This window comes from Alligator mississippiensis, chromosome 13 (genome assembly GCF_030867095.1).
Source record: "Alligator mississippiensis isolate rAllMis1 chromosome 13, rAllMis1, whole genome shotgun sequence".
NCBI classification, from domain to species: domain Eukaryota; kingdom Metazoa; phylum Chordata; order Crocodylia; family Alligatoridae; genus Alligator; species Alligator mississippiensis.
Genome location: NC_081836.1, coordinates 52,165,014 through 52,185,247, shown reverse-complemented (window position 1 = coordinate 52,185,247; position 20,234 = coordinate 52,165,014). Strand labels below are relative to the sequence as shown.

Genomic DNA, 20,234 nt, shown 5'->3' with positions numbered 1-20,234 from the left:
TGACAGTACAAAGGAGACTTGAAGTGAGTGCAACTTTAAAAGCAGGCCCTCTTCAAGGCCCACAGAGCAACAGAATGATCCTAGTGGAAATAAGAGTCTATTCCAATATCTGTTTTTACTCATGCTTTTCTTACATTAATGCTATGGGGAAATATGTGACACCACCAGCTCTCTCCCAATCTATTTTCAGCCCGATATAACCACCTGCCTTGTCTTCAGTTTGAACACTGACTGTTTCACAGGTCTCCATAATGTGCAATGATGTCATTATTGGGAATCGTAGCTAGCTGACTGGTTGATTGATCTAGTTAAATCAGCGCAACCACTTGCCTACACATTCTTAAAAGGATTAAAAAGACTTAATATTGATTTAGATATATAAACGCGGTCTTAAACAGATTTAAGAGCATCCACAAAGGGCGGCTGCATCAATCTAACCAGTTCTCATTCTAAACTGATCTAGTTAAACTGGTAGACCTTTTGTGTGTACATAATGGCCTGACTTGAAGCCAGTGGGCTGCTATCCACAAAGCCTTACTTTTGTGCAGGCAAGTTAAGTGGAATCCCAATAAATAAAGCATTACAGATTTGCTACTATTAAGGGGCTGGCTACACCTCTGACCCCTTCCCTGGGTATAGGCAAACATACTTTTTAGCTCCTTTAGAAAGGGAAGGAAGGCTTGCTGGTTGTCAGGAACGCACATCAGCTGTTCTGATCTGTTACGTCTGTTTGATCCTGTAGAGATACGAGTGCAATGAATCACCCTAACTTTGATGATGAATAGAACAGGGTTAAAACCGCAGTACTTTTGCTACACTTGTGTTGCTAAAAAGTCCTGTTAATATAACAGTTGTACAGTAACAGCTTACATGAGTATGCTTTGATATTGATACAGTTTTATGTCTATTTATACCCTCCAAGTGCATCCCTTTGGTCTGTTGCTGTCACCTCTCTGCAGGTGGAAGTCTATCACTCTTAGGCCAGGTACCAGACTACGTGGCTCTGTGCACTATAAGTGCTTACCGGAACACAGCTGATTGGTTTTAGGCACCTGGAGTTCTTCCCTTTTGGAGCTAGGGAACAATTTTTAACACAGGGATCCAAAAACATCATTTTCAAAGGGTTTTTAAATCTTAACTGATTACAAAGCATGCTATAAAAGAAATAGGATTTTAGAACAACAAACTGTCTATACACTGGTCTCTCTGAGTGCTTTCCTACCCTATACTGGGTGGTCTAGGGAAGCCTGGTTTTTTCAGATCCTGCAAAAAGGTATCTGTCAGACTCAGTCTGTTCCTTAGAAACATCTCCCCAAACACCGCCTGATCCATGAATAGAGACACACTTTTCAGCTACTTGTAATCCTTTTGATCTGATTAATTCTAAGCACTGGCAACACCAATCTTTGTACCTTGGCTGAAGTGAAGAAAATAGCTTCTTCACAACGAGTAGCTCAGGCTTAGTCACTTTTGTCTCCAGCAGGAGGAGTTGTACCTGGAACCACTGTTTCATTTTCCTGTTTGTTTCCTGCTATCTAGTATTAAATTAAGCCACCATATACGTTAACATCCCATGATGTCAGCCATGGAATACATACTCCAAAAATGAGGTGATAGAGTACTCAGAAATTATTGCACAGCGGCTCCACTTCCTTTACAACGTTGATTCTAGTTGTTGCAAAAGAGCTTGTAATTCCTTTTTGGTGTTTTAAAAAAAAGGGTATAAAAGGGACTGCAGTAAAAATATGAAACAAATTATGTGGCTTATTAATAAAAATATAAAAACCAAGAAGAATCTTTTTTTTTTTCCTTAGCAAGAACTCTAAACACTCAGCAGCCCCCTGAAACCTAAAAATACCCCCAAACATCTACTCTTAATACATGGATCCTTTGGGCTGCTCATCTAGAACATCTATAAAAAACTTGAAGAACGGAAAGATAGATGGCAAATGTATTTTAAAATGTTCCAGCCAGCCACTTGTGACTCTAAACACAAAACAAGTTCCCATTATAAATGCCTTAGGTAAGGGGTAAACTAGTACACCTTGAGATAATGCTTAGCTAATCACAGTGCAACAACTTTGCCATGAGTGGGTGAACTGCTAATTAGCCTTAAGGATATAAAACTGTCATTGTAGAATAAAAGGATACGGAGAAATAAGCAGTAATTATGGGTTTATTGTCAAAGAAAATGCTATCAAGCACGGTTCAGTATAAAAACACAGTTTTATAAGTAAATAACCTGCATTCATTAAATTAGTGTATTCTGGTAAAAACAATTCAGGGATGAGCATTCAGCTCTGAAAAACCATGGAAATGAACGTGAAGAGGAAACAACAGCCATACTCCATTTTCACTGCCTACTGCTGCACAAGGAACATTAACAGCACGTGAATTATTTTGTTAAACTGCTTTGGATCTTCAGAGCTGGTCTTAAAATAGCCATTTATCTCAAAATTCGGATGAGCTAGATAACTTTCGGCCCTTTAAACCTTAATTTGCATACTTAGCATGTAAGCGATGTTAGCAAATGTAATTAGCCGTACCAGTATTTCAAATATTTAATTTTTTTGAACTGCACATCAACTTACATTCCGCTGCTTGGAATAATCTTGTGCCCATCTCTAAACCAGGTCACTTGTGGTCTGGGATAGCTGAGGATGTGCATGAAGTCTAGAACTGCAGCTTGTCCTTCCGCCACTGTTTTTTTCTGGTCTGTGTCCATGAAATTTCCCATATCTACAGAGAAAAATTACACTCAGAGCCTGGGAAGGTATTTTTTTTTAGGGGTCAGAGAAAGAAATAATTATGTTTTACAATAGAGTCATTGGTATTGCCGTAATTAAGCAATAAGACATGACAAGCCATGCAGCTGTGCTGATTAATGTAGATTTGAGGTGTGTAGCGAGGCATAAGGCAAAGCCAAGTGCCTCCAGTGCACACAAGAAGTGCATCAATCAGCACTACTGCATTGTGTAAAGTGTCCTATTGATATCACTGAATTATTCTAAACCCAGAAAGTGACATTTTAATATATTCTCACATCACATAAAACCGTTCATTGTGTGAATGAAAAAGCCACGTTAATGTTTTATGCAGTCTCAGTTTTTTTGGCTCAGGCTAGGGACAGAAATGACACATAAACCAGTATAAGTGACTGGAAACCAGTTTAAAACTGTAACAGAACAGAAGTTCAGTGCACATACACTGGTTTCAAAATGGCAGAATCTGGTTTAAGATACACCTGGATGGATGTAGTATCAGATTGAATCAGTTTAGGTTAGACCGGTCTATTGAACTTCTGTCCCAGATCCTGTAGCAAATCACCTTAGTTTGCTGTCCTCCAGCATCCCAGGATGCTTTGCAGCTCTTCAGTAATCCAACCTCGCAGGGCAGGTGGGCTAGTTTCTGCCAGTGCTTCTCTGCTCCACCTGGGCTGGGCTAGCCCTGCCCCCAGGCTGTCACAAAGCTGAGGAAGCAAAGCCTCTGCTCCCAGCCTGCATCCTGCCTGTGCTTGTCAGCCCAGCAGGGCAGTGAGGGGGATACAGGGGAACAGAGCCCCTCGCTCTGGCTCCCCCTGAGCTGGCTGTGCCCAGCAGTAGGGAGCTGGCATGGCTGGGTGCACAGCAACCCACCCTGTGGGTTACTGCCTCTCACCCATGGCAGGGGAAACACGACTGAGCCCCACAGTGGGAGTTGCTGTGCACATGAGCATGCTGGCTCCCCACGGATGGGCACACCCCAGTTCAGAGGAAGCCTGGGGCAGGGACTCAGTTCCCTCCACTCCCCCTTCCCCACAGGTGAGAGGCAATGACCCACAGGGGGAGGGTCTATGCACCCAGCTGGCCGGGCAGAGGAGAGACCCTTGGGGTGTGAGGCTCCTTTCATCTGGGCATACCACAGCTCAGGGGACCATTTCCCCATCTCTCCCCTTTCCTCCCTGTTGTGGGGATGGGGACAGATGCCCTCTCCTCCCTCCCTTTGGCTGACAGCAGGGGGTTGGGGACATGCGCTGGGCAGCCAATCAGAGACGGCCCCTGCGGTAGGTGGGAAAATGTGTGGGAGCGTCCCCTGCCTCACCACTGCAGGTTTCTGCCTGCTGTCCCCAGCCAAACAGTTCAGTTTGCTAATCGTCCAATCTACGCAGCTTAGAGAAACCTGCAAAGATTGGACTGATTCCACCTCGGGCTTTTTGACCATCTGTACTTAGCCAAAATGTTTCTTTCTGACCCTGCTAGTCTTGTGCTCGTTCCCTTTTATCTCTCAGTACACCCACAGCCATCGCTGTGCCATGGTCTATCCCAGGGGTAGCCAACCTGTGGCACATGTGCCACGAGTTGCATGGGCGGATTGTGTATGTGGCATGTAGCAGACCAAGGAGGGAACAGGCAGCACAGTAGCAAATAGGGCAGGGGGCAGAAAGCAAGCAGCAGATCAGGTAGGGGAAGGGAATCAGAGTGGCACTTGGGGAGGGTGCAGAGCTAATTTGTGGCACACCTGCCAAAATGGGAGGTCCTCACTGGCCTATCCTCACCCATACAGGGACTCAGATCTTGGTGGTAGGGTCATTTTGCCCACAAGAATACAAGAGCAGGATCAAGACTACAGTGATTTCAGTAGATGTGGATTTCCTGGTGCCATCCCTACATCTGAACAGCCCATTCGTATATTTAAAGAATGCAAATCAGGATTACTAGACTAGTTTCTAATCAAGACTTTAACACAGAAACATCCTCTCTCATGGTGTCTGGAAGTAGTTTTTAATTTTCTAGTCAAGGACTAAAGGACAGAGGAAGGAATGGAAACCATTTACAAAACACTGGGCGTTTTTAAATTCTTGCTCCTGTTTTGTCTCTTATCTCTTACATCAATCCTTGGTCAGGGCTGCAAGTTCTTACTTTGCTGCCCTTCAAGAACCTATATACATTTTAGATTCACTTTAAAATTAACAAGTGGATGCACAGGAAACTGTTTTGGCTTCCTCACTTTGAATTTCCATCTTGCCAGGGCAAGGGATGTCCTATGAATCTTTTCTGGAGCTGGATGGGATGCATGGAGGAGAGAAAAGACAAAATGACAGCAAAAACTGAAAATGCTTGTTATTTTTAAATGGGCTTTAATCATCTTTGCAATTTCCAAGTCACTTATTTGGCGATAATCAGCTCTTTAGTTTTCTTCTTGCTCCAAATTTTTGTTTAGAACTGTAATCAGATCATCTACTTGAAAAGAAGTTTTAAGCTATATACATAGTCCTAATTAACCTCGCCATCATGTGATTAGTCTAACCTTCACACTTCAGGAAATTTTAAGCTAATTTTGTACTTAAAAATTACTCAATGTCGATTCCCATTCATTTATAACTGAACTTGAACTGATAAAGTTTTTCTACTGCAATACTGATACAAAAGTAAAATGCCAAAAAAAAAGTTGAGGTGCTCTACTGTAGTAAACCAAAGCACACTTTTTATGCTTTAAACAAAAGTAATTAGGATTAAAGATTAAAATTTGGTAAAAGTCATTAAGTCTCCCCAAGGCACACAAGTCCTGCCCTTGGTATTTGACATGCTTTTAAATACATTTCATGGCATATTAACCTGTATGAAGTGAGTGTAAACCTGGATACTTTATTTCCAGATTAGTAATTATTTATCTGAAGTTAAATTCTTGTTATGGATATTGGCTTTAAAAAGTTTCCTTGAATATAACAGAGGCCAGATCAATACTACAGATGAATTAAAATTTTTATTACCATACCTTACAGAGAATTCAATTATGAATCACAATGATTTTCCCAAACCTGATTTTTTTTAAACTGATGCTGACATATTTGTGCTTCCTATATAGCAATCAGGGGACATTAAGTTAGAAGGATTAAATTAAAAGTTATTACTTTGATTTTTGTTATTAATGTTCTTGAAAAATAGAATGTTTTACATCTTATTAGATGTCATTTGGCTACAAATTCAGAACATTACATATTGCAAGATTGTCAATGGAGACAGCCCTAATCTAATTTATATGAACAGCACTTATTCTGTCCTTTTAAGATGCAAGCTTTCCTGCTAAGGATATGTCTAAATTTGGGAATTCACTGTTTTGTAACAGTGGATTTACTGCTCATTTGGTTATAAATTATTTACTTCAAAATAATGCCATTGCTTTATATACTAGAACGCTACATTTTCAAATATGTGAGGGAGGGATAGGAGATGGAAGTCAGAAGCTGATATTATCCAAAAGCATGCATGTTGGATGTGCTTTTTAAAGAGTAAAGTACTGACTGGTGTCTAAATCTTTCAAAATATTTTCAGTTTCATCTGAATTACATTTTCTAGGTGTTAACCAAAGAAATAAAAAGCGAAAATACACAGCGATTTAAAGACCACAGTCATCTCATTAAAAAGTCTGGTAACTCAGCACTAATATTTGAGACAAATCAACTAACGTTTCCAAGTGAAAGTCAAATATCAAATTAGAGGTCAATTCTGACAGGCTTCACAGTCTGAACTACAGATGTGCAAAGCCTGCAGGATTTGGTTCACAGTGGTGTTCAGGAACTTAATCTCAGAGTTTGGTTAGTGAAGTTTTGGCTGTGAACCAACCAATTAATTTTGTATTGCAAGAGTGATGAACTGAAACATCACACCTCTACTCTCCCTTGGGTATTTTCTTTCTCTCTCTTCCCAACAGCTCCCTGCCTCTTATGCCATAGGCCATATATTTAGCATTGATACATTCAAGGAATGATATGGACCTATTCTAATGCCCAGCTGCTGTCTCCAGGTTGTCTCCCCCTGCCCTTTTGTTGCCATTAAAGAATATGACACATGCCTGCTATTGCCACTTTTTAGGTTTGGAAAGTGGAGAGAGAGAATTATCAGGTAGAGACATTTTGTTTCAGCCACAAAATCATCATCTTGGGCTAGAAATTAGGCCAACTCCCATCTATTCCCCTAGAGATAATGAAGAAGTCCCTTGGCTACATCCAGTTTACCAGAAGGAAAGTAGACGTTGAATATGGTTCAGAATTAAAAAATATAAATCTGTGACTGGAATTGTAAATTGAATTCTGGAATAAATGTCACATTTGTAAATTAGTGGTCATCAACTAGTGGATCTCGATCCACCGGTAGATCTCAGAACCTCTTACGGTAGATCTTGGAGCGTCTTAGACTCAATCCAAGGCTGGGGTGGGGGGCTGAGTGCCTGCGTGCATGCATGCACGCGCCGCAGCACAACAGGTCAGTCCATGGGGAGGGGAAGGAAGGGTAGGGGAGCTAGATCGAGGCCCCCGCAGTGAGGGACAGTGCCACAGAGGCAGGAGCAGGGGTAAGTTGAGTGAGGCCATGGCCAGGTGGGACTTTCCTGCTGGGGAGGCACGGCCCCAAATCATTTTTTTCTCCCTCTGCCTTGATCTGCCCTCCCCTCCCCTCCCCTCCCCACAGACTTACCTGCTGGACGGGGGGGTAGGGTGGCAGTGCATGGTAGATCTTGGGTTGCTTTTAAATGCCAGAGGTGATCTACTTAAAAAGGTTGGAGACCACTGGTGTAAATTCTGTAGAATAGTGGTTTTCAAACTATGTTCTGCAAACAGCTGGGGAGTAATGGCAGAGCAGACCGGGAGGCGGCTCCGCAGCAGAAGGAGAAAGGGAGGGTGTGCGTGTGCATGCACATGTGTGTGTGCGCACCATCTCTTTGCTGACCACAATCACAAAGGTATTATCAGGTCTCCTGGGTCTCCTCACGGATTTCCACTTTGTTACATGCCAGATGGTCAAAGTTTGTTTCTTAATTAACTCTAACACGCTGAAATCCCAGCTATGAGTGACTTGAATCTGTAAACTCCTTCCATTACCCCCTTCCATACTTTGTGACATTGTTTCTTTCCAGGGGCCATATATATGTGTGTGTGTGTGTGTATATATATATATATGACTATATATGTGTGTGTGTGTATATATATATATATATATATATATATATATATATATATATATATATATATAATATGACTCCAAATATAAACTGACAATTTTTACTATTATTCTGCGGTAACTACATATAAGAAATTAACTGGTTTGCCAATAAATGACACGGTAATGTCTCTTCGCACATACATGCCACTTGGACTTCAGATTTTCTTTGCAAGAGTGCTCCCATCCTGTTTCGCACAACACATTGATAAAACCCAGCATCAGACCTCTGCAAGGCTGGGATAAGGTACCTGTGAGACACAAAGAGAAAGGCAGAGTTATGCAATATCCTGTGTTATGGCTGTCAATGCTACCATCAGTTTCCAAAAGCAAGTCACTCCAAAAGAAAAAGTGGTCCAACTGCTTCTAAATTTTGCATTGTTTTCTCATCCTTTAACACAGAACAAGCTGCTTCACTTACAGCTTGCATCTTTTTCCAATGAACAGGGCTGGAGAAAAATTACTTGTGCTCTCATTTCATCTATGAGCTCAGGCTACATGAGATTCTGTACTATATCCACGAATAAAATATTTGAATTACATGCCAAAAAACTTTCAGCAATAAGCTCCAAGTATGATGAGACTAATTAGATTCCACATTTTGCCTGGAAATATTGACTTAAATGTTTCCCTCAACTCAATTTACCTTCATCCATAAGGCAAGAAAAATCTAATATTTTGCCCAGAGGTGATGCAATAAAAAAGAAATCTAAATGTTGGCATTGGGGAGGCTTTCCAGCAAAATTAAAACTCTGCCACGGAAAGCATCATTTACTACACTGTCTGACCAGCTTAAGTCATAAGAGTATTAGGAAAGACAAGGTGCATTGTATATTGTATTTTTCTGCCCCTCAGCATACTTTAAAAGTCACTTAGTCTACTAATTGTTCATCTTCTTCATTCAACTATATCCGATTAGTCAACCTGAAAATGAGCTGATAGGCACAGTTTTAATGTGAATAAAACATCTGAGTAATATAGATAATCCTGCATTAAACAAATATTAATCAAAGTACATATTCCCTCCGGTCACCTTCTGGAGATCTTATGGCAGGATTAATGAAACCCTTTATGAAAAGATAAGGGAAAATAATACTGCTGAATTTTAATCTTCCATATTTTATTCCACTCGAAGAAAAGGTTCTACACACACATGCACAAATTAATCCGTGAACAGAATCTGATGGTATGAAAATCAGATGGCATGAGGAGGGTGGGAGAAGTCTCATTTATTTAAATGATAAATGAAGAATCAAGCTATGAGTTACGATAACTGTAGCATAATTACTACCAAATATACATTAGTGCAGAAGTCAGACACCCTAAGACCAGTGGATTAAAATCAACAAGTGATGGTGAGCAAATAGGATTCCTTCCTTCCATCATTACCCCCCCCCCCATGAAGGTGATTAAAACAAAACACCATAAACTACCAAATAATTGACACATAACTTTTATAGTTCGTTTTTCTTTATACTTTACAGTTCTTACACACTTCTTTTATTTCCTTCAAAATTTGGTCCTTTTCTACTTGGCCAATATTAAGATGTTTCTTTGTTTTAAATGGAGCCAAAATTAAACTGCCTGGTTCTTTGGTATTCATCTGCACTAAGCTGGAAGTGCAGAGGTTCATTTACTGCCAGCCTGATAAAACAGATCCAGTTAATAAGAAGTGCTACTTTGATTTCCCTATCTCAGACTTATTTATGTTTCATCAGGGAAACTCTCTCAACATGTTTATCTGTTGTCCGGGGAAAGGTTTACCAAAAAGAGGCCACCTATCACTGAAATTCCTATGCACCCTTAATGCACTGAAGGCATGGCTTCTTGCTTTGAGTCTACTGTCTAGCCACGTACAAGCAAGACAAACAGATACACATTTTCAGGCATAGCCAACCTACCATAACAGCTTTGCATCCCCATTTGTGAAAATGGTGCAGATATCTGCTCGCGCTAGGACAGGGGCGGGTAATTATTTTGGGCGGAGGGCCACTTATTGAGTTTAGGCAAGCCACCGAGGGCCACGTGACAGGCAGCCAAGGCAGTTAAATATTAATTTTCTAAATATTTTAGAGGCCCTGCGGGCCGGATAGAATGGCCTGGCAGGCCGCATCCAACCCGTGAGGCGCATTTTGCCCACCCCTGCACTAGAAGCAATTGTGCTGTATCAGGGAGCTCGTATGGGATTTGTAACCTAATGTAGCCAGGTTGTAGCCGTATTGGTCTAGAGGCAAAAGTGCAGTTAAGACCTCATCTGCTTTCCAGTCCTATTTATCTACCAAGTATTCCAGAAAGGAACAAAACACGTAAATGCAATAAGCTATAAAGGAGAGTGTTGATTTCCTTTGTTTTTGAAGGATGCTACTCTCCAGTGCACTGTAAGCACAAAGAGACCTAGTAAATCTGCTTTTAAAAGGACAGGATGTATCATTTCCTTTGACAGATCCAGTGTTCAAGAAGGTACAAACTTGAAGCATCTAGAGGAAGTGGTCAGTCTAGATATCCCCCTTTCCCATCCTCAATATTGGTGCTAATGACTAGAACCTAAGATGGATACTGCCATTTCAACCATGGAACCCAACAGTACTGGCTGAAGTGGTTAATGCAGGATTCAAAAAGATCTAGTCAAACTGGAAAATGTTTAAAATATGAACTCAGACACTTTCAGTTTTCAGTAAATGTTATATTTGGCTTGAATGCTGTGTTGGCCATAATTATTATTGCTAGTTAAATATTTATGAATGCAATAAAATAGTATTACTCCATTTTTCCCAGGCCAACGTGCTTGCTCTGCTCATCTACTTTGTCTGCCTTGCCTTTAGTTTATTCACTATTTGGAACAGGGATTGCCAGTTATTATATGCTGGTATGGCACCCAGCTCCCTTGTGCTCAAATTGTTTGCAAACTGTCAATGCTTTTACAATACATGCTAGAGTAGACGATAATGAAATTATAATTGTTCCCTATATTGCATAGCAAGAAACCCCTGCTCAAAAGCTTACAGTCAGGATGATGGGCTTGACAAGTAAGTGAGGGAGAGATTAAAGAGGGGGATTACAGAGATGATTACCCTATCACTCAGTTTAGAAATACACACATCATGCTGGTTCAACATGCTTTTTGTTTGTGAGGTTGTGTTGAACAAACACAATCTTTTTGTAGAGAATGCTGTAGCAGAATGCAACTTGAATGAGGCACAGATGGAGGGCTGAAAAAATGTTTTGCAATGGTGATCTGAAAGAGGCAGCATGGAAGATGACAAAGACTTTTACAGGAGAAGATAAAAGGGGGACCAGGTTGGTTCAACTTGTGGTTTGGCAGTGTTTGGGGAGGGGAAAGAGTGCTAAACAGACTGGGGAAGCAATGCTGTCTGCATTTGTGATGTAGGGCCTTAAAAGCAAAAAACCCAAGGTTTTTAAACTTGCTGCAGGACACCTTGAGGAGCCAGCAAAGCAACTCTTGAACGCAGGAAGCAGTGCAGGCCTGCCAAATTCTATTGTTCATATCTTGATTTACAAAAATAACTGACCAGACTCCTCCGGAAGGATGTCCTGGAAAGGTTTCCAACTATCAGGGATAGGTCTTACACCCTTTCTCTGCTAGAAACATAAAAAACCCAAAACTAATGCAGACTGGAAGAAGGGAAATGTAGATTCAAATGTTATTTGTAGCAGAGTGAGACCTTAATAGTAACAGGACAGAAGTCAACTGAACCCCTTCTTCTTTTAGTGCTCCTGAAGACATTCATATAAGTAAGTATAAATCAGCCTTCAAAGGTGGTCTTCAAATTTAGGTACAAGTCATGGTCATTTGCTCAGAGTCCTATTTTCTTTATTGCCATGTCAAGACCTCATTATAGAAAACCTTCTCAAAGAGAATTGAATACAGACAGCAGTGCCTCAAGCAATAAAGAATCTTCTAGCAGTAGAAATATGTTGGGGCCAGGTGAAGAAAAAGGCAAATGTATGTAATTCACTCTTCCTCATCTCCAAGAAAACTTGGAAGGATAACAGGAAGTTCTACCGGGTAGTGAAAGCATGCGTTGTCTGGGTGTTGATGCACATCCCATTAGCAACCTAGTTTTGCCACTTTACAACATCAGTAGTCTTAGAGCATTCCCAACCTGACCCATCGACCATAATAGCCTCTGCCTACTATAACTACCTCTTCATACAAAGCAAAGCCATGTATCTTATCATTCGTTCTCAGAGTTCACCAAAAACCTAACAGAATTAAAAGAAACTCAAATATGTCGTGGTAGTGTTGGCGATTTTGCAGTGGTGATAGTCCAGGAAAAATATAAGAGGCAAGGATTTGGATGCATGGTATCTTTTATTAGACCAGCTGTATAGTTGGGAGGGACAGAGTCGAGATTTTGGGTACCAGGCAACCAGGTCTGAGGCAGGGTGAAGTGGTCCAAGAAAATATATCACCCACAAAAATCCCTGCCTTGCAATAAATGAAAAATATTTTTATCCAGACACACTTAAATAACATAGCCATTACCTAGATATCTTGACATTTCAGAAAACAGCAAGTACCTTAACACGAGAGGGGAAAAAAACACCTTGTACTTAAGCATCAACATAAACACCGTTTGAATCTAAACGTTCCATTTAATTGGCCAAGTACGGCAAAGAAATTTAAGCCAAGGTGCTCTAAACTGGTGTAAGCCTTTGTCATACTTACATGCAAATTAATGCAATATAAATTTAAATTTATGGTGAACTAAATGATAAATGCTAGTTTTCAATGTCACCACTGACAAGGATTTTGTTTGAATTTTCCTAAACTGGTAACTGCAAAACTAAAATTACTGAAAATAAAGTCCCTGATTCTGCAAAAACTTAAGGAGAAATTTATATTCATTCTCATGACGAGTCCCATTTACTAAAATGATACTCTCATATACTTAAGGTTAAGTATGTGTGTAAGTGTTTGCAGCACCTAGAAGGTAGAACTGTTAAATTTCTCTCCTAATGGTATAAAATCTTTGTAGTGTCAAAACAAAATTGCTTCAGAATTAACAATTAAAGTTATTCAGGCCCCTGGCAGACGTTACACTTAAAATGTGATTAATCAGTTAATCACATCTTAAGTAACCCAGCCAAACATTCATGCAATGAATGGCACAATAAAACAGGGAATAAGAAAGAATGTCATTACACAAAATCTGTGTAATAACTAGAATGCCACGCTGGCTGAAAATACAGCACAGACTATTTGCTTATCCATCTTGTATTCAAGTTTGTGTTGTTCTTGCAATAAGGTTGTTAATGAGATTGAATTTTTTTTAAAGGTAACATCTAAAATTCTCCCCCAAACAAGGAAAGTAATTAAAAAAAAAACAAAACATCTTCTTAAGTGATTTAAGGCTACTGAATGGGAATAATAGAAAGAATTAATAACATGTACATTTTTCAAAATAAATGCATATTTTTTAAATTTGTTAAAAATTTAAACAACCCTGATTAAAATCCAAAAACCGGAATTTAAGTATGACTTTCACCCAGCCAATTCTGCCTTCTATGTTACAGGAGAAAGAGAGAGAAAAATCATTCTTCTTTAAAAATCAGGAGGCGAAAGTTTTCTGTGGACTAAATATATATTCGTGCCAATAGTGAAAACGATTTTATTTTTTACTATGATCAAGAAATGATTTTGCCTTCATTCTGCATGCACTCTAACTAACAAGACAGAGGATATTTCCAGTGTCCAAATGCCAGGGGGGCACTTAAGCAGACAAGGTTCCTTGGGTGAATTTGATATCTTTTATTAGACCAACCCAAATGGAAGCTTCTATGGATCTGTACGAGTAATTTAGAAAAATGGACAGTTTATTTGCTTTGAAAGTACAGCCAAGTAGAGACTAGCAGTCTAGAAGGTTTCCACTGCAAGATGGATAGTGCCATGTACCAAAAAAATCTATAGTACAAGTCTCTGGTTCAGGAATATGAAGGTTTACTTGGCTAGACTGATTAAGATTCCTTGGCATTCAAGGTCAAACACTTGACCAAAGTTCTCAGCAGAGCTGCAAGCGAAAGTTGAGTTTAAACCTTCACCTGTTGGATTTTTCCTAACTCCCATTTTTAATATAATATCTAAGTTAAAAGTCGGCCTATTAGGGAAAGCCTCTTAATAACTCTATTCACAAGGGGTGCCTGTACATGAGCTGGGAAGCTGCTTCGATAGTATAATTACAGTATGTTGGAGCAGACTCAATTAATCGAATCTGCTGGAGCATGGTAATTACTATGCTCCAGCCAGCCGCTGCGTCTTGTGTATCAACCTCCCTGAGCTTCAAAATGCTGGCGGGGGCACTTTAACTAAAGGTCGTTTGACGAGCTGATATACGAGACGCTCCAAGAGCTGCTCTAATTAAAGGGCCCCCACCCACTCCTGGAGCACGTGTAAAAACGCCCAAAGATAGTGTTACAAGGCAACAAGTTAAAAACAAGAAAGCTTTACAAAAAAAGTTACTGGGGTCAATATTATCTATTCAGACTATGTAGAGAGTACATTATGCACATCCTATTCAAGATATTTTGATATAAAGTGAATGTAAACTATCCTGCAGGATCCCAACACTAAATACTTAAAATACAATAATAAATAATAATAAATAATTAAAAACTATACTTATAAAAAAACTATGCAGCTGTTAAGTGGATACGTTGCCATCAGGATGTTTCTTTTAAGCTAAATAGGATTCAACCTCCAAGATCACCAAATAAGGGACAGGGCAGCTACTGAGGGTCTGAGGTTTCTAGTTCTTTTTAACGAGCATTAACATGAATGAACAGATAAAGAAAGAAAGAAAGAAAAAGCATCAGCATGAAGTCAGATACCGTTGAGGAAGACTAATACTCACTATCCAACATTCTTCCTTCAACCGGATAATATTGACTTGTTTTTCATTGTGACGTGTCTATCTCAGGCCACAAAGAAGTTATGAGGTTTGTCTATAAATATTTAAGACAAGCTAGTGTATGCAAAGTCACTCCAAAAACCATGCTGTGCATATATAATTAGCATCTTTGTATAACGAAAAGCTTTCTCCCCTGGATAATGCCAGGTATTCATTCAGGGTCACCAATGTCAAGGCAATCCTGTGCAAAGCTTCCAGTTCATTCTTTATTCACCGAGTGTCTTATAAGCAGCACTGGAATATTTTAAACACGTTACAATGTAGTCTTTACTTGAACCAAAATATATGAACAACATCAGTTACCGCTAATTTCTGATCAATGATTCAGTTTGCAGCTGTTCCCAGGTACCTAAAAAAATTCATTTATTTGAACCGGAGTTTACCTAAAGGAAGTCTAATACCTGTTATATTGATTTCAAAGTTTAAAACCTGCAGCCAAAATCTTTAGATCTAGGTGTGTTCTGCCTGGTGTTATATTCATTCTAATGTACGTATGGCACAGAATCCTTTCTGGGAAAATATGTGCATGCTCAAGGATTTTAGTGCATACAAGGTCAAAAGCCTTATCTTGGGCTGTGGAGAATGATTCAAAATTAATAACAGCGCTGCAATATTCAAATTAACATTTTATGTAAATGTTATTGTAATTATTATTAGCTAATATTTTCCCAGCTTTGAGAGCTGATATCATTGTAGCAGGTATGTACTTTAATTAAATGTGAAAACAAGAACAGTTAAACAAACGCTAAATAAAATAAATATGCCTTGCCATCATGACCTGAAGTTCATTTGACTAAATTAAGCACAAAGATAGGAAATCAGGTACTGTGTGTGTATAGATATGTTTGCAACACATCCTGAAATGTTATTGTACACAGATCTAAATTTATATTACAAGATGAGTAAATGGTAAAATGATCATTTTGTTATCTGGTGAGTTTATTAGGGATGTGCGCAAATCTGAATAGTAATCACCATGCGAGTCTGAACTTTGTTTCAGTCGCACATCAACCACAATTTTATTCTGATTTCTTTCAGAAGCAGAATGCAGAAGTCTCTCATTCTCCCTGAGATCTCTAAAGCTCGAGTCCTGCTCTTTGCCTTGTCTAATCCCGCAGAGTTCCTGGGTCCTGCTTTCGCAGCTAGGCTTCTCCTCTTCCTAAACACCTCGGTATCCTACAAGTAACAGTGGTTGGTTTTGGATCCTTCAATCAGCTTCCCTGTTGATAATACACTGCAGTAGACTTTACTCCCGTCAATCAAAAGAGCAGCCCTGACTGAAAGTGATGCACCGGCTCCCAGCTGTGATTAATCAGCCTATGCTTTCTTTTAAAAAGTATTAAAAAAAAAACCTTCCATTTTTAAATGTATAAACACTGTCTATAATGTGTGTACAATTCATTTTAAGATACCAGCCCGCCATAATACAAGTAATTTACAATCCTGAACAGATTTGTGAAATACCAGCTGTTAACTTAGAAGTGATCCCACTTCCATCTGGATCACATCAACACTGATACTGAAGGCAGGGCAGAGTGGCACCTTATATATTAACCGAGAGAGGCATAAGCTTTCATAAGCAACAGCTGGCTTTTGTCATTAATATCCTTTGTCATAGCATAGCATCCCTCTGAATTAAACTATAAAGGTGCCACTGTGCCCTTCCTTCTGCCTGATACTAGACTAACATGGCTATCTACCTCTCACTGGGTGCATCTACACGTGCTAATAATGCAAAGCAACAAACTGTAGCATACATCACACGTGTTTATTGTTCCCGGGCGCCACATTTACACATACATCCAGGAACTCAGCACGTTGAGCACTACTGGAGCAGCTCCAGCTGGCAGCAGGTTGGGGGGGGGGGGGGGTCAACCTGCCAGTCCAGGGTTGCTCTGACCCAGCTGAACGTGCTGCGGTGGGGCACGAGGATGCTTCAGTGTGGGGCTAGTTGGCAGGCAGCCTCCACACTGAAGCACCCTTGCAGCCAGCATCTACACAGACTTAAAACTATGGCAGTATTTATTAGTTTACTGTGACCTAATAGGGGTGCACATGTAGATGCAGAGACTTTACTGCGGAGCTAATTAGGCAGTTCTGCAGTTGCTCATAGATGCTGAGCATCAGGAGTATAAATCCCTAAACATAACCTTAGCAACAACCCAACCAAACCATGAACCATCTGCTGAACTTCCAGGTATAATGTTAAGCCCACCCCCACCTCCTTTTCTGCAGGGTATTTGGAACTTCCCCAGTTTTGCGAGCTTTGAGAATGGAAGTCAAACAGTAGCAATCCCATAATTTCTTCCTCCTCACTTCCAGAGTTTCTGCACCCTATTTCCTCTTTCCTGCTTGTAAAACAGGGGCAGGCAATTATTTTGGCTGGAGGTCCACTTCACGAGTTTTGGTGAGCTGTCAAGGGCCACATAGGTAGCCCCAACCCTTGACAGTTGTCCCGCCCCCTAGTTGACATCTTGTGGCCGGAATTCCCGCCCCCCTACCCGTACCCTTTGCCACTGGAAGTACTCCTGCTGGGAGGGGTTAGTAAAGCCTTGGAACTGGAAGTTACACTGTCACATGATATACGTCGGGGTAGGCAATGTTTTTTGGCTGGAGCTCCAAAAAAACCACAATGTGTACCTTGTGAGGTGCTGGGGTGCCAGCATGGCAAAAAAACAAAACTGGAGCAGGGGGTATATGGCAGGATGCACTGTGTATTAATATAGTTAATCATCATAAACGTTTCTTTTTTATGGTAAATACCAAGTTTTCTAAAAATTCTAAAGTTGGTGACAATAAATAAAACTTCATAGATGGAAGAGAGGAGAGGGAAGGGGGGAAGGGGGAGAAAGGGAAAAGGGAGAGAGGGAGGAGGGAGAGAGGGAAGAGAAAATAGAGGGAAGAAAGAGAGAGAAGGGAGAAAGAAGAGGGAGGGAAGAGAGAGGGAAGAGGGAGGGCAGGGAGGGAAGAGAGAGAGAGCGGGGAGAGAGGAGAGAGGGAAGAGAAAGAGAAGGGAGAAAGAAGAGAGGGAAGGAGGGAGGGAGAGGGGCACGGAGAGAAGGCGGCGCAGGGGGAGGCACTGCAGGTAGGCTGGCCTGGCCAGGCCCTTGGGAAGGTGGCAGCTGGAGGGGGGGGCGAGGAGGCAGGAGGGGAGTGGGGGCTGCCTCAGAGCTCCGCAGACTCAGGCCACAGCTGGGCTCCCAGCAGCACCCAAAGTGGAGCCCAGCCTGGCCCATACAGCTCCATGGGATGGGGTGCAACTGCCCTGCCAACAAGAGGATGCTGCCTGGCATAGGCAGGATGCTGGGCTTTGAGGGGTCCCGGCTCAACCTCTGTGGACACTGGGCACAGCACAAGTGGGGCAGAGTCCCCCAAGCCACAGCGGCAGGAGCCCCCAGGGCTCTGGGAACAGCTGCGCAAAGCATTGCGATTACCCCCGCCGCCCTGGCCCGTCCGGTCCCAAGCAGCCACTTCTCCTTGCTAGTACTGACTCAGCCGGGCCTGTTGCATTGCGAACAGCACGGAGGGAAGCAGCGGCTGAGCTGGCTTTGCTGTGTGCTGCTCAGGACGAGCCTGGCCTGGCTGGGTCAGCACCGGTAAGAAGTGGCAGCTGAGCCATGTGCCACTTCCTTGCACGCTGCTCAGTACAGGCCCAGCCACGGCTTTGCCTCTCTGGTGACAACCCGTCCCAAGCAGTGCGGGGAAGCAGCATGTGGCTCAGCCACCGTTTCTCCTCACTGGTGCTGACCTGGCCCGTCCCGAGAGGCATGTAGCAAAGCCGGCCCAGCCACTGTTTCCCTGCAGGCTGCTTGGGATGCGAAAGGCCAGGCCGAGTCAGCACTGGAGAAAAGCGGAGGCTGAGCCGTGTGCTGCTTGAGTCCAGCCGGGACAGGCCAGCAGAGGTAAATAGAAGCTGTGGCTTTGTCATGTGACTCTCAGGCCTGACCAGGCCAGCAGTGGGGAGGGGAAACCATGGCTGAGCTGGCGCCGAGCAGCACATGGCTCAGTCGCTGCTTCTCCTCGCTGGTGCCAACCCGGCCGGGCCTGTCCCTTCCCAACCCAAGTGGCACTCAGCAAAGCCGGCCCAGCCACTGCTTTGCCACATGCCACTCAGGATGAGATGGGCCCAGCTGGTCGGCACTGGCGAGGAGAAGCAGCTGAGCGGCGCATGCTCCCACCTGCCCCCCAACCCTGCGGCTGGAGCAGCTTCCCTCTGCACCCCCCCTTGCTTCCAGCCTGACCCAGGAATCATCACGGGGCTCCCAGCCACCGGGCTGTTCCAGCAGTTTCCCCCCATCCAATCTTGCCTTACTTCCCACTCAGACGGGGGGGCACTCCAGGGTCGCGAGGCCAGAAGCCGCAGAGGCTTCTCGTTTGGGGCTGAGGGGGGGAGGGGCAGAGGGAAGGGAGTGAGGGCTGGGGGCGGGGTGGAGCTAGGCTCGCCTTGCTGCTCAGCCACAGGCTCCTGCTGGGTCCTGCAACCACTGGCTGCCTGTCATCTTTAATAGGCAGTGAGGGGCAGATAAAAATAAATTTTCTAAAATTTTTAGAGAACTCGCGGGCCGGATAGAATGGGCTGGCGGGCCGGATCCTGCCTGCAGGCCATATTTTGCCCACCCTTGCTGTAAAGCAATCACAAACTATTTCAGAGAAAGACTCTGGAAGGCCACCTAAAATACATCCTAATGCTGTGCTGAAGCCCAAACTGGGAATGCCTTGGTATAGTCTACAAGGTGCAGCTCACATAACTCACACTAGTGGAAGGCAACCTGATTTTACAGGAAAATGCTGGCAGAACTACAAGTTGCTATGGAGGCAAGTGTATTCTCTTATGTGGGAGAGAAGAGAAAATATTGGAGTTAACTACAGACTGCAGGGGAAAGGAATTCTGCTAGTTATTCCCAGAAAATTATTTCATAACTCACAGTTCCTATATGATAAAAAATCATCACTTTTCAGGGACCAAATCATCATAACAGAATCCCAGGAGATAAAAATGAAACCCTTATAAAGATCTCTTACCGGAGCCTGAATGGAAGAAACGGGAAATCTGAGTTTAGATACAAAAAGAAGAGACTACAGAATGTAGACTTGGCTTCCTCTTTTAGACAGAAGAAGCTCTTCCCTAGACGAAGAAATTAGCACATTTGATTCTAAAAAGTAGTTCAGACTTTATGCCAGGTACACCACCTATTTTGACTTCTGAGCGTCAGAGGGAACACTTATGCTACAAAATTAAGAGCAGAGGTGGCCAAAATACGGCCCACGGGCCAGATTCAGCCTGCCAAACACTTTCATCCAGCCCACACCGCCCCCCAATGAAATGCACCCC

General features: G+C 42.3%; 1 protein-coding gene across 3 annotated transcripts in view; it reads right to left on the bottom strand.

The window, feature by feature from the left end:
* The window catches only part of SDK1 (sidekick cell adhesion molecule 1), a 683,598-nt gene that overhangs the window by 405,857 nt on the left and 257,507 nt on the right, over positions 1 to 20,234 (bottom strand). For all 3 annotated transcript variants that reach the window (XM_019494663.2, XM_014610818.3, XM_019494664.2), the window contains exons 3-4: positions 8,118 to 8,224; positions 2,592 to 2,739 (exon numbers count right to left, since the gene is read on the bottom strand). In XM_019494663.2, the coding sequence (XP_019350208.2) occupies positions 2,592 to 2,739; positions 8,118 to 8,224 (255 nt within the window). The remainder of the gene's footprint in view (positions 1 to 2,591; positions 2,740 to 8,117; positions 8,225 to 20,234) is intronic.